This window comes from Macaca fascicularis, chromosome 3 (genome assembly GCF_037993035.2).
Source record: "Macaca fascicularis isolate 582-1 chromosome 3, T2T-MFA8v1.1".
Lineage (NCBI taxonomy): Eukaryota > Metazoa > Chordata > Mammalia > Primates > Cercopithecidae > Macaca > Macaca fascicularis.
The window spans coordinates 174,031,891-174,047,229 of NC_088377.1; the positions used below are offsets into that span (position 1 = coordinate 174,031,891).

The 15,339-nt window shown below is 49.0% G+C and overlaps 1 protein-coding gene across 3 annotated transcripts in view; it reads right to left on the reverse strand.

The window, feature by feature from the left end:
• PLXNA4 (plexin A4) overlaps positions 1-15,339 on the reverse strand; it is a 446,024-nt gene that overhangs the window by 361,145 nt on the left and 69,540 nt on the right. For 2 of the 3 annotated variants that reach the window (XM_005550800.5, XM_074036650.1), the window contains one exon: positions 958-1,140. In XM_005550800.5, the coding sequence (XP_005550857.2) occupies positions 958-1,140 (183 nt within the window). Of the gene's footprint in view, positions 1-957; positions 1,141-4,057; positions 4,249-15,339 lie in introns of those variants that run through there. The other variant, XM_065542564.1, reaches the window with a different exon arrangement.

Sequence of the window (15,339 nt, forward strand, 5' to 3'; positions counted from 1 at the left end):
AGCAGCCAGAAATACAGCAAAGGGAAATGGAGGCATGAAGGCTCAGTCTCAATCAGGCAGTGCCTCTTTACCCAATCTGAATCACACAATGTCCAGAGAACTCCAAGAGAAGCCAAAATAAAGCAAGCAAGAGCTCCACAAGAAATCACCAATATTTCCTGGGAAAGGACTAAAATGCAATTATTGGCCAACAGGAAACAGGACCTCCTGCCTACCATCTTAGAAGGGCTTTTAACCCATTCAAGAAGGACATGTGCTGTAGGGCCAGCTCCAACTCATGAGATGAGAAGCCTGAGCACAGAACATCCCTCGGTGGATGACTGCTCCCAACACAGCTGATGAGCCAAGATTACCCAGGACCCCAGAACCTGCCAGCTTCCGAAAGTGCAGGGGAAAGGTCAGGTCCCCAGATCATACCATTTGACCTCACCAGAAGCAATTTCCATGCTCCCATTGCACCCGTGGTTTTCTCAGCCCACAACTTGGCTCTGGGCCCCATTTGCGACTTTAACAGGTCTGCACTTTCCTCCCTGTTCCCTGAATGCATTCCAGATGATGTAGCAGCCAGAAGGGCTGAAGCAAGGGGAACAGACCTGTCCCTTCCCCCTGCTCACCTTCCCCAGCTCAGACCTAGCAAAGCCTTTGCCTTAAAGGCACAAGCCCAAATTGAACACAGTATGTGCCATTTAGAACAACCCTGCAAGGCTGGTCTGACACCTCTCATGTGCACACCAGTTCTAGGGAGGAGGTGAATCCACACACTCACCCCGCAACCTCAGCACGGAGGCAGAGAAAGGACAAGATGATCCTCATGACCTCAACAGCAGCGTATCTCCTTAGCTCAAACTGTATCACCTGCCCACATGCCCAAGGTAGTGAAAAGACATAAGATAATTTCCAGCCCAGGAGGGTCAGACTGTCTTCACAGTAACCAAAAGGACTGCACTTCATTCCTACCTTCTTCAGCTTGCCACTTTTGGTGCCCACAAAGGCCAGAGAGTGATTCTTGTAGACATATGCGATGACAGACGTCATGCGGTCCCTGTCCTCCGTGAAGACAGGAATCCCACGCACCATGTCGGACACTCCCAGGGGGGCATTCATGTCCAGGCCACAGAAGTTATCATCAATGGTTAAGAGCTGAAAATTTTAAAAAGAGAAAAATTAGAAGGGAGCGTCAGGGAAATTGGCAGAGATATTAAGTCAGGAAACTATGGAGGTAGAAGAATCCTTAGAGATGAATCATCTAACAATCCCTGTTTTTTACATGAAAAACATCACTCCAGAGAAACTAGGTGACCTGCGAAGAATCACCTGAGTGGGCAGGTGCAGGGACAAGGCAAAAAACACAGATCCCAGGTCTCCTTTCCTCATAATCTGTGTCTCTGCCTCTTCTCCAGCCCCTCCCAGCACCATCTTGGGAGCTTTGTCCATCATTATTATCATTATCATCCTCAGGTGGAAAAGCCCTGAGTCAGCCCAGATGAGCAAGGGCTCCAGGCCACTCTGCTCAGGCACAAGAGGGATGCGGTCTCCATATCTATACACAAAGAGGAATGTGGTCTTCATATCTATACAGAAAAGGGATGTGGTCTCCATATCTTGAGCAGACACACACATAAGGACTCGAAAGTATAGACTAGGGAACGGAAAACATTAGCATGTAAGTAGCACCATCACAGCAGAGCCATATGCGGGCAGTCAGCTGGGGAAAGGAGCAGTGGGGGAAGGAAGGTGCTGATTCAACTCAATGTGCCACAGCTGGTGCTTTATGAGCTCCGATCGCAGGCTCCCTGTCTCTTTTACAGCATTATGAAGAGGGGCAGCCCTGGCCCTGCCATGCCTACACCAGCACTTCCCAAAGTGCCATCCATGGAAACCCAGGTCCCCGATATGCCCTACACAAAAGGACTCCGCAGGCAAATTTCTAGAAAGCCTTTTAACACCATCTAAGAGATTCATAACGATTAGTTATGTGAAAGGTCTGAAAAGTATTTTTAAGAAAAAATATGTTTAACCTTATCTCAGCCTTTCCTAAACATTTTATTCTCTGAACCTTTTTTCTTTTCTTTTTTCTTTTTTTTTTTAGACAGGGTCTCACTCTGTCACCCAGGCTGGGGTGCAGTGACATGATAATGGCTCACTGCAGCCTTGACTTCCCAGGCTCAAGCGATCCTCCTGCTTCAGCCTCCCGAGTAGCTGGGACCACAAGCATGTGCCACCATGCCTGGCTAAATTTTTGTATTTTTTGTAGAGACAGGATTTCATCATGTTACCCAGGCTGGTCTCAAACCCCTGGGCTCAAGTAACCACCACCCTCAGCCTCCCGAAGTGCTGGGATTACAGGTGTGAGTCCCTGCACCCAGCCGCTAAACCATTTTGACTGGAACACCTACTAGTGTTCCTTAAAGAGAATATTCTTCAGATATCCCTGAGACACTGACCCTGACTCACTTGCTCCTGACTCCAGGAAGCATAAGTTCAGAAGTCAGGAAGCTTTGGGGCCAGTTCCCCCACTGTATTTCCAGTGGAATCTCCCCTTTTTATACAAGGCCATCAGGTCCCCCATGAAACAGAGGGTCTCACCTGGGCTCTGTGGTGCTGGGGAGTGGTGAAGACCCTGGCAGTAGCCGGTGAAAACCCCTTAGCACTCCCCACAAGCAGCTTGGGTCTGGCACACACCCCTCTGGGGTAGATTTTCCACCGTGTCTTGGAAGGACTATGTGGTCTCAGAAGAGTTACTCCATTTTCCTGTGCTTTTATTTTCTGCTCTATAAAGATGACGGAAACAATCCCTGCTTTTTGATGGGCTACCATAAAGCCTATTGCACTCGTGCCTGTAAACGTCTTTGGACTTTGCAGAGAAAGGGGTGAAATAAAATACAAGGTGTCACTTTTTTAAAGGCTTCAATCTGGGCAAAGGAAAGGGCATCTGGAGAACAGCAGGCAGGCTCTTGCCAGGGAGTGTAAAATCAGGCCACAGGTGTTCACCCGGCCCCAGCAGGCTCCTCCACTCCCTCCCAGAAGAGGTGCGGGCACTGTCCCTCCAAAGAAGGCAACCTGCTGAACATCGGAAGCCTCTCAGACCGTTCCCCATTTTCCTACAGGGTAGGGACAGCCAGAGTAAAAATGGGCAGAGCATGGGCAAGCCCGAGCAGGCCTCGTGCAGAGCAGACGTCTGCTCTCCAGGCCTTTGATAGCCTCTGGCCTCTCTTGCGTGGCCTGGTCCACCAGCCCAGGCCAAACACAACTCTCTCCCCTTCCCTTTAAAAAAAAAAAAAAAAAGAAAAGAAAAAGAAAAATTAAATTATTGGCCAGGCATGGTGGCTTATGCCTGTAATCCCGCCAGAGGCAGGCAGATCATCTGAGGTCAGGAGTTCGAGACCAACCCTGTCTCTACTAAACAAACAAACAAAAAAAATTATAGGAGTCAAATTTACAAGGGAGTATTCAAGATTTAGTCTGATCTTTACCATTCTTCCCTAAATAAGGAGATGGCGAAGGAGACAAAAGGCAGAGAGTTAAAGGGAGGAGTAGAAGAGAGGAAGGACAAATCCAGGCAAAGGGGAGAAGATGCCCTGTCCCTGCTGGATATGACCACGGCAACCTGCCAGGCCTTCCGAGGGCAGCCTGGGGTGCTAGGCGTCCTCGTGGCCCTTGAATGTTCCCGCTCTGGTTCACAAGGATTTCGCATCCCCGACTTTCTCAGGCCTAAACTGTGCTGCAGGGACCTCTGCCATCGCCAAGTCTGTACATCGCCCGTTATGATCCATTTTCCCAGTAGAGATGGCTGAATGGTTGTTCACACTGCACAGGGTGGGGACACTGAGGCAGGGAGAAAGGAAGTCCATGTTTCACAGTTCCCCACCACCTCTGCCACAAACATAGGCCTCATTAGCCCGAGGAGGCTTCAGGCCTCTCAGCTCCCAAAATTGCATTTCTGAGTGGTCAGGATTACTGAATAAAATTCTTCCCCTCGGCTGAGCACAACACAAGCACATCAACAGCCATGTACAAAAGGAGAGTATACATTTGGCCAGTGACATCATTCACTCACCAGAAAGTCAGGGGCCTGTGACGGTCTTCCTCTGCAGAACCTCATGCAGCAAGAAGCCCAGGTGAGATCTGGGACAATGGCAGCTTTCTCCCTAAGTTTCCCCATGGCTTGGCTTTTCTCTTTGTGATACAGGTGCCACTGAGGCCTTTGACCAAGCACCATCCAGGTCTGCATGATTGCTGAGGTCCCCCAGCTGTGGCAGCAGGTGGCCCTGCTCTTTGTTGCCTCGAGGCTGGGGTGATGGGGGAGGGATTTTTAAGATTGAAACAGTGGAAAAACTTGGGTTCAAATGGCAGCTCAGCTGCTTCCCAATTGCACAACTTGTTCCTACTGTTCTCTAATCTGACTTTCCTTGGCTATAGAGTGGGTAAGCTTGTAGGAGCGAAGGCACCTGGTGAGCTGGGAAGCACTTCAGTGTAAGATATTTCATGTTGATTTTTCGTGTATAGAAATCCTGCCTGGAACAGGGGTAGAATGGCTGCAGGGCGTGGCCCTAGCATGCCTCTCGACCACAGCATGCACTGCAAACACGGTATGCGTTGCTGGGTCTGAGCTGAAACCACCAGCTAATTACAGTACCTGAAGCAGGAGGAGGGAGGGTCCCCAGGGCCTGCAGACCTGGGAGGTAGACATGTAGGGAAGAGATGCCAGGGCTGCCTGGGCCCAAGAAGGGGAGGCTAATTGGTGAAAGCCTTCAACAGGTGAGGGTTGGTGTGGCTTCCTGAGCCCCCGGGTGATGGGGGGAGAGAGTGTTTGCTCCAGCCCTGGCTGGGCCTTCCCCTGGGCCCCATTAACAGTGAGATTAGAGCCACAGCCAGAGGAGCCAGGTCCGGACTCTGCTATGATCAGGAGCCCAGTCGTGCCCTAGGCCCAGGCCGGCCTCCTGTCACTCCACAAATACACAAAATGTTTGGCCATGATTATGATAACACTTGTTTATTAGAGAGCAACTCTACTCTCACAAGGAAAGGAAATACGGGCCCATTACATGAGAATGTATATGGAACCCATTTGGACAACCCTGTGGACAGACCCAGAAGCCCTGAGAGGGCCACACTGCCTGGATCCCTATCCGGAGGACACTGGATCTTTTTTTCACTGGCTCAAATGTCCTCATAGAATGCATGGGGTGCAAATTAAGATGGCTGATCCACTGTGCTCCAAGGACTATGAGCTCAAGGACAGGGACCGTGTTTTATGCATCTTTGTACCCCTAGCTTAGTGCCTGGCTCATAGTAGGCTAATATATGTATATTAAATGGATGGATGGATAGGTGGATGGATAGGTGGGTGGGTGCATGGGTAGATGGATGGATGGATGGATGGATAGATGGATGGATGGATGGATGGGTGGATAGATGGGATAAATAAAAGCCTGAGTTTCACAGTGGCTAACAGTACTGAACCAGAACTGTTAGGTTTGAATCCCAACTCTGCCACTTAATCCTGTGTGACCTTGAGCAAGTCACTTAACCTCTCTGTACCTTAATTTGTTACCTGGAGAATGGGGATTATAACAATAGTACATACTTTATAGTACTGTGGTGAGGATTAAATAATTTAAAACATATAGAACAATGTTTGACACTTAGTTCTATGGGAGTGTTCACTCTTATTGTTTGTTGTCATTAGATGGTCAGATGACCTTTGTGGGTCTCAGCATCTTTGAGGAAATTCATGGTATCTATCTCAGAGGTGTCATCAAGATTAAAGGGGCTAATGTTGTGAAGATGAAATAGCAAAGGTAGTTCTTCCCAAAGATCTTTCAGAATCAGATAGACATTTGGTCACAAAATTGAATGCAGGAGCTGGGGAATGGTCTTAGATCCAGAAGATTGAGCGCTATTCATTAGAAATGCACATTCTTGAGCTCCACCCCAGACATATTGGATTAAAAAGTCTTGGGTGGGGGCTCAGACATCTTCGTCTTCACACCCCTCCAGGTGATTCCAACCTCCTCTTGCTAAGGTTTGAGAAGCACTGGCCTAGATCACCATGGAGGGCCCTTCCTAGCTGAGGGCACTACAGAACACAGCATGTGCCTAGCATCCCCACTCGGGAGCAGGACCCTGAGCTGGACCTGGATACAGACAGACCCCATAGCAGCCTCCCCAGGGGCTGCCACACAGTGTGGCAGTGGTGGAGGTGGCGTGGGGAGCTGGAGCTGACACTCCGAATTACAACCTAATAGCTTACAGCGCTTCCCTCGTGCACCGCGGCAAAGGTTACCGTGCAATTACGTGTCGCCACATACAAATGACAGAGCAGTTACGGTTACTTTACCAATTACAGGGAAATTGCTCCCACTCTGCAGAGAGACTGGCACTCTGAAAAACTCTATCATCTCCATGAAAAGGGGATTTTAAATGCAGACAGTGTCCTTCCTCCAGCAGTTCCACAGGCTCGGGGGCAGAGCTGCAAAGCCACTGCCCAACGACCCCAGAAGTGTCCAGTGGTCTCTATGGAGACTCCCTGGGAAGGGCTGGAGGAGGAGGTAGACCTGGGGAACAGTGGGGGGATCTCCTCAAGAACCCTAGACATCACCCCCAACCCTAGGCCTCAATGACACACTCTTAAGGAACCAACTATCACCCACTCTGACAGCCACACCAATCCATCTTGAAGGTCGCAGGTGACGAGACGGGGTGGACCCCTGATCCCCAAATCCTCCCCTGACCCCAGCCTGCACAGCCCCTGGTGTGAGTCCTGATTGCACCTCCTCTGCCAAGCGAAGCTGTTTTACCCCCGGCCCTGGCTTGCCCCACCTTTGCAGAAACCTCACATTGAGTCCTTATTATGGGAAGGTCAGAACCAAGCCAGAGCTCAGTGGCCAAATGCAGTGCTAATGAGGTAAAGGTCAGCAGGTCCATCCCCGGTGGGCCAATTAGCTTAGCTCTGGGACACAGCCTCTTCCATAGCCACAGGCTGCCCTCTTACTGCAGGCATCCACTGTTTACAAACATCCTGAGCTGATCCTGAAGAGGCAGACCAGGTGACCAGCAGGGATGAGCCATGCACCCAACTCCTCCAGCCACCTATGTACCTGCCCTGCTGCTCTGGGGCAGCAGCAGCCATCTCTGAGTCCCAGGATGGAAGACAAAATCAGTTCTGGTCTTCCCATTTACTCTGTGGGCAACTCCTGTAGTCCAGGAGAGAGAAGATTTCTCTCGTCTGGAGAAAACCAGCTCTCCTGCCCTTCCTGAATGGAAAAGTATCATCTAGCCTCATGCTCCTCCACAGCTGGGAAGCCCCCACTCCTGTCCATTGCATGGGGTAAGAAGACATCAGAGATTTTCCCAAGCTCACCCATGGTGGGGCCAACCGGATCTTTAGAACAACCTTTTTCCACCAAACCTTTGGTTCCTTGGGCTATTGGAACTCCCTGCGTTCAGCAAGGGAAACAGGCACTAGATGAAGACAATGCTATTTACTTTTCCTCACTTACTAATTTGCTTAAGAACATTTATGAAAAACCTACTAAGTCCCAAGCACCAGGTGAGCCCCTAAGAATATAAAGATGAAAAAGTCTCAGTTCATGCCCCAAAGAACTGCCTCTTTCCCAGTGCAGGGATGGACAGCCTGGGCCATGACTGGACAAAGCCATCTGGGCCCTGCTTCAGTTATATGCCTGGGGGAGTCCAGAGAGTGGGCCACCAACTGCCTTGGGGAGCAGGCATGACTTTGAGGAGGAGGTGAGGTTTGGGCTCGAGGCAAGGTTTGGGCTCACGTCCAAGTTCTCTGGTTTATGAAACAGTATTCTGCCCTTCTTTTGCACATCATATTTCAGATGTGGAAAATAATTCAGGATTATAAAATCCAACAGCCCCATTTTACAGAAGGGGACACTAGAGCCTGGAAAGTGAGGTGCCTCCCCTAGTTACCTATCAGGTTGCTGAGAAAATAGGTACCAAAGCCCCAAATTCGTGGTGACAGAAAAAAACAAAACAAAACAAAACAAAATGATTTTTTTTTTTTTTAAGATGGAATCTTGCTCTGTTGCCAGGGTGCAGTGCAGTGGCACAATCTTGGCTCACTGCAACCTCCACCTGCCAGGTTCAAGCAATTCTCCTGCCTCAAGCTCTCGAATACCTGGGATTACAGGCACCTGCCACCACACCCAGCTAATTTTTTTTATTTTTAGTAGAGAAGGGGTTTCCCTATGTTGGCCAGGCTGGTCTTGAACTCGTGACCTCATGATCTGCCCTCCTTGGCCTCCAAAAATGCTGGGATTACAGGCATGAGCCACCGCACCTGGCCAAAAAACTGATCTTCAGCAGGGGTTTCCTCTGGGGTTGCTAGAGGGTGGTCACAAAGACAATCTATTCCAGGATCAGAGGAAGGCAGGGGACTGCTGGGGAAGAGCCTACGTATCCACTTCTTTTCCCAGCACCAGGAATGAGTGCTCTGCCATCTCCAGAAACCAGAATCAACCAACTCTCCCCTCCCAAGGAGGCCCCTAACCACTCACCCAAGCTGGGCTTCTTCCTTTCCTGGGTCTGTGCATCCCAAAGGAAAGTGAGAGCTGACATTTTGAAAAGAAATTCAAGTTAGGAGAAAAAGAGAAGGGAAGCCCATGAGCTGCCTATTGATACAGAAAAGAAAAGGTCTTTATATTCTTCATGTTGAGCAGCCCTAAATTTCTTCCCATTAATTACACTTATGCACATGTGCGCACACACATACACATATCCTGGGAGCTGACCATAGCACACCTCCACTGGAAATGGGGAATCAGTGAATTGCACATGTGGGATTTCTTTTTAAAGGGAGATATTGATCAGATAAGCTGTAATAGCTCATGTCTAAATGCAGGCTCCAGTTGTAAAGCTCTGTAGTACAGGGAGATAATGATCACCCACTTATTGGGAACCATATCTCAAATATGACAGCTGACCCCTAAGGTGTTCATAAATACACAAAATGCATCCACCCCTTGAGATGACACCGTGTTTACTCCCCACTACTTCCTCAGGGGTAGAGGTAAGTGGAGAGTGTCCACAGGGAGGTAGAAATATCTCTGGGAGTCTCTAGTGGGCTTAGGTTTAGCTCCTCAGAAAGGCTATTATTCTATAAGATATTTCCATATGCTTGAGTGATGATTTCTGTAACAAAGAAGAAATCAAAAAGACCTGACTATCCAATCCTCTGATTGCTTCACTGTAATGCCTAAACTTTCTCTTTTATGACTTCTAGCCCTCCCCGGAAGGTCTGCCTTCAGACACGTGACCTTCAGGCACATGACCCACACTGGCCCTATGAGATTGAAGTCTCTTGAAAGCAAGCCAGAGAAGTCCTATAACAGGTGAAAGTTGACCCCTGCACCCTGGTTGTGAGCACAGGCCATGGAAACAGTGCTGGAGTGAGGGCTCATACACTCAGTTACTAATGCTTCATCTCAGAATGATTCTTTCTGGTGTCTTTTTCAATGAGATTGTAGGGAAAATGAATGTGTAAGAGAAACAGAGGGAAAGCCAGCAAGCCACAGTCACAAAAACCCAGTTAGACAAACCCATAATTGCAGGGGCTTATAGAAAAGTGTCTTGGCGTTGGAAAAACAACTCAACAAATTACAGCAGTTCCCCTGATCCTTGGCTTCACTTTCCATGGTTTCAGTTACTGCAGCTTCAGATCAACTGTTGTCCAAAAATAGGAGAGTAGAGCACAATAAGAAATTTTTGAGAGAGAGACAGAGGAGATAATGTTCACATAACTTTTATTATAGTATATTGTTACAACTGTTCTTTTTTATGATTATTATTACTGTTCATCTTTTACTGTGCCTAATTGATAAGTTATGCTTCATTATAGGTATGTATGTGTATTAGTCCATTTTCACACTGCTGATAAAGACATACCTGAGACTTGGAAGAAAAAGTTTGATGGACTTACATTTCCACATGGCTGGGGAGGCCTCACAGTCATGGCAGAAGGCAAGGAGGAGCAAGTCATGTCTTACACGGATGGCAGCAGGCAAAAAGAGAGAGCTTGTGCAGGGAAACACTCCCTTATAATACTCTCAGATCTCGTAAGACTTCTTCAGTATCACAAAAATAGCACAGGAAAGACCTGCCCCCATGATTTAATTACCTCCCACCAGATCCCTCCCATAACACATGTGAATTCAAGATGAGATTTGGATGGGGACATAGCCAAACCATGACAGTATGCATAGGAAAAAAACACAGTATATATGGGGTTCGGGACTATCTGCGGTTTCAGGCATCCACTGGGGGACTTGGAACGCATCTCCCAAGGATAAGTGGGGACTATCATATGGCCCCAGTTCTCAAGAACCAAGAGCTTTGCTTCTGGGCATCTCAAAAAGGAGGAGAGCAGACCACAAACAGGATAGAAAGTCATTGTGTTTTAGGAGGTGGGGCTGGGGATTTTCATGTAAATATTTATTAAATGAAGGCATTTAACTACCTATGGAATGATGAAAGCCATTTGCTAAAAGCAACGCTTCTTTCAATACTCATTTTGAAGTTTCTATGTGTGTTTTGGGACCATCTGTGGCCCAAGCCCACCAGATATCTCAGTGATCTTTCATTCATCATGAAAACAAACTATCCTTCTTAAAGGGAACTTAATGTCACTAAATTGAGCAGTTTTCCCTGGAGAGGGGCATTAAGCCAAGCACACATTCTGCAGGCCAGGCTGTAACCAATAGCGAGCTGTAGCAATGCACCCCTTCTAGGGGTTGCTGAGCATAGCAGCCAAAGACAAGCTTCAGCTCAGAATCCTAAGGGTTGAACCCATAGCCTTCTCCTCATTAGCTTAGCTGCCAAGAGCCTCATGTTCTTCTCTCTGAGAAGCAGACAGGGCCATGGCACAATGACCTGGGGATAGTCTGGACAGGCCAGAGCTCTAGGCTAATCTACCAAGAGAATTGTAATTCTGCAGATGGCATTATTACTGGGGGCTGGTTTAGCAACCAACACCAGACCCATGGGAAATCCCAGGGAAGCATCTCAGCATTGCGAACGGTAACAACCAAAACCTACTGGGGTGCCACCTCTCTCCTTTTGTACTTTAGCTCCAGAGAACCCCAGTGGCTACCTGTCAGGGGCAGATAAATCCCATGCCACCAGTCCATCAATCCCAAATCCTACTCTCCCTCCCAGAGTTTGTGACAGGCAGCCTCAGCTGCCACAAGGGCTGTCATTGAAGTGAGGAACGCCACGATGATTAAGTTTGTGTGTCTTCTGGTGGGTGCTGGGAAGCAGTGGCCCTGCTCCCCAGGCTGAGTTAGGGGGTAGGTCATTCCCTCGTTAGTGGAAATAAATTTTATTAGCCCCACTCTCACGGCCGTGTATCTTCCTCTCTTGCTCCTCGGGTCTGAGTGTGGGTCTGGGTAATGTTGCCTGCGTGTGGGATAAATCAGTCGAACAAATCCCATTATATTTTGGAACACTGACAGAGACACAGTAATGACACAGAGACCAGGGAAGGGAGTGGGCTGCTTCTCTCCCACTGACCCCATTTCACGCCCATAGGGCCACACACACTAGGGAAAACGTAAATTGAGAGGCCGGATGGAGAAGAGCTCTCTCAGTTGTCTCTTTTTCCTTCTCTCCACTGACTTTCTTGATAAAAGAAATGAGCCTGATGTGGTGATGTGCAGTCCTTCCCTTCCGCCTTACAAAACTGAGGGACACATGAAGGTAACAGCAGTAAGCACTGGCTCAAAACGTGTCTTAGTGTCCAAATGCATTCTTTTATCATTCGTAATCTGCGCTATATAGAAAGGAAGGCAATTGGAGGGAGGCTGAGGTGGGTGGATCACCTGTCAGGAGTTTGAAATCAGTTTGGCCAGCATGGTGAAACCCTGTCTCTACTAAAAATACAAAAATTAGCCAGTTGTGGTGGTGTGCACCTGTAATCCCAGCTACTCGGGAGGCTGAGGCAGGAGAATCGCTCGAACCTGGGAGGTAGGGGTTGCAGTGGGCCAAGATCGTGCCTTTGCACTCCAGCCTGGGCAACAAGAGTGAAACACTGTCTCAAAAGAAGAAGGAGGAGGAGGAGGAGGAGGAAGAGGAGGAGGAAGAAGACGAGGAAGAAGAGGAGGAAGAGGAGGAGGAGGAGGAAGAGGAGGAAGAGAAAAAGGAAGAGGAGGGAAAGGGGAATGGGGAAATAATAATAATAAAGGCAATTGGAGCACATCCTAGGGCCTGAGATACCAAACATCACACCTGATTTAAGCACAGCCCAAATCTCTCAAAAGCAGGTATTGGTGAAGAAAAAAAAATTATAAGCATGAAATCACTGCAATATTATTATGCCCCTTTCTGTCTTCTTGGGTGGTTATTATAACTAAAGGAGGAGACACAGGATGACACTATGAAGATGTTAGAGTGTCCTATGAATATAAGGGGCTGTGTGTGTCTATCATTATTAACATCTGTATATTTCTCTTTCCTTATGAGCTTCCGTACTCTTTATTAAAAGGATACTTTTTTATCATCTCCTTCTTGAAGATAAAATGTGTGATTCAAAGCAAAAGGGAAACTGCTTGCCCAGTGACATCTCACAAACTGGGACTGGCTGAGATCCAAAGATCCTGACTCCCAGACCAGTAACCCAGCCAAGACGCCACCCTGTGAGGATGACAGGAATTGAAAGGAAGGCCCAGAAATCCAGATCTGGATTGTTAAGTAGGGCTGGTCTATGTGCCCATTGAACAAGAGGTCCAGCTTCCCATTTTGGCAGGGCTATCTCATACTGCATGAGGCATGTGTGTGTGTGAGAGAGAGAAAGAGAGGAATCTCACTGTACTTGCTGCTGAGCACAGTGTGTGGGGTGAGGGAGAACAAGTCACAGAAAGAGGGAGACAGAGAAAGGCTAAGAGAGGACTATGCACCAGGAGTGTGAGTGAGTGAGCAAGAGGAGAGAAGCAGAGAAAGCAACAGACAGACAGCAATGAGGAGGACAGACATCAAGGACAGAGAGAATGGGTGTGTGCATGTGGGTGTGCTACAGGTGTGCACACCACTGTGCTTGGGCTCATGACATGCAGTCCACGGCTCAGTATTGTGAGACCCCACATCCTCAACCCTAACTCTGTGCTGAGCTCTCCTGGCAGCCGTCTGTGTTAAAATTCAGTCTGTGTGATTCCTGGGTCCCGCCTCACCCCCCGCTGACCCAATGGCCTCCAGGGTGGGCATCCTGGGGGAGTACATCCAGCCTAGGAAGCCAGCCTTAACTTTGCTCCTGCCAAACCCAGCACATCCCCCAGCGTTCAGCCACCTGTCACACAAAGCACCATGCACACTAGGCTGGGATGGGACTTTCACTGCAAACCCTGCTGACCAAAAAGAGGGAGGTGGGTGGGCCTTTCACCTAAATACGTGAGACAGGAGCTATCTCCAAGAGAGAGTGGGAAGACTTGATTCTATAAAGATTGGGGCTGTGATATGTCAGACACCCAGTGCTAAATAAGAAATCTGGAGTACAGGGTCATTGGCCATGAGAGATGGGCACTCAGACCACTGTGTGAGATTTTTGATGCGTGCATTTATTGGGACGTGAGTGTGGCATGGACCATGGTGTGTGCGGCAAGTGTAGCGGAGATGAGAGAGGAGGGACGGTGCAGGGAAGAGGAGGAGTTCCCGGTCTAGAGAGGACAAGAGCTGAGCAGAAAGAGCAAGCCTTGTCTAATGCCATAAACAACAGGATACAATCCCATCGAGTCTGAGCCCTGTGCTTCCTGCTGACAGGGAAAAGAAAATACCCCAAGAAGACCTGCAGAAGCCAGGCGCCGGAGCCTGGGATGCCTGCCTGGCCATTCCGGATGCTCACTTTCGTGGAGGTTCAGGATCTCAGGCGCCAGATCAACCTGAGTGACCATCCAGACTGGGACGTGAGGCCAGCCCGAGTCCAAGGGGGTGACCCTGTCTCCTGCTCAGGACTGCCATGCCTAGGAAACCAGTGAGTCAAAGGAATGGCACGTGGAAGGGGACCTCCGTCGTCACCCAGTCATGCACACAGCAGGGCAGGAAGGGGAGCTTTGAGTTAAAAAGGAAAAGCTCCATCTCCTGTGCCTGTGTGGCCCTTGTGGGACCGCACAGGGCTGGTGGGTAAACCCCAGAGTCAAGTGGAAGCTGGGTCTAGCCATGGTTCTCAATGAGAGGTTTCTTGAAATGTGAGAGGTTTGCTTGCCTCGCAGTGACTGGGAACTTCCACTGGCGCTCAGCACTCTAGGGCCCCGGATCACAAATACCCCCCAATATCAGGCAATCCCGGCACCATGAACTGCCTACCCTGGACACTGCTAGAACACTCTTGTGAAACACCATGGGAAGAGCACCAAGCTGAGAATTAGGATACAGAACAGCTTTCAGTTTACTAATGACATGACCTTGAGTGAAACACTTGAGTTTTCTGTTCCTCTGTTCCCTCAACTGCAGAGGATGCCTGCCCTTCCATTATCCTACAGTACTGTTGGGAGAAGAAAAGGTGTGCAAAAGCCCTTGTTAACCATCAAGTACCATGCAAACTCCAGTGTGTTATTTCCAGACAGGCGGGAAGCCTCTGCCCTCTGCTCCCACTACTGGGGTTTGACAGGTGTGAGTCAGTGATGCTAGATAATAGTTTCTGCTCCAAGGACCCAAATTTTCTAGTTGAAGGACACTCAGGTCAAAGCTTGACAGAGAGATTGAGAAGCTGATTTCTGTACCTACTGCATGTCACCTTTCTCACACCACCTAATCGGTACAATGGCCGAGACTATCTGACTCCCTTACCCATGGCTCAATTGGTTCCAAAGTCAGGGAAGAATGAAGTGGAGTGAATGACAGTCACTCCCATGACCGCAGCCATTGTTCCCATCACCCGGGCCATAATGACCTGCTGGTGTGCATCTCTCGCCTCCACTGTGTGGGCTCTTGGAGACAGATGCCATTCCACGATGCTTGATATCCACCAGGAGGCAGTGCGTTGCCAAGCCCTTTCCTAGGGCTCCAACATGTTTCGCCATTCATTAGTTTATTTGGAGGCGCTAGTTCATTAGTGTTGGATGAGGTTGCCCCAGGAGGCTGAAGAAAGGAGAGAAGGTATAGATAACCCTATGCCTGGGGAATTCTGAGATGCCAGGTGCTTGGTCAAACCCAGCATCTTCTCCAGCCAGATGCCCACTCCAAGTCAGGAGTGTCAGGTCCCCCCAAGAGAAGGACAGAGAGCCATCGCCTTCTCCTGCATAAGGCCCTGGCACATGACAGAGGCCACAGGTATGGGCTCCTCAGCCTTACTGTCTGTCACATGCTCTGCAGACAGGCGGTCTCAGG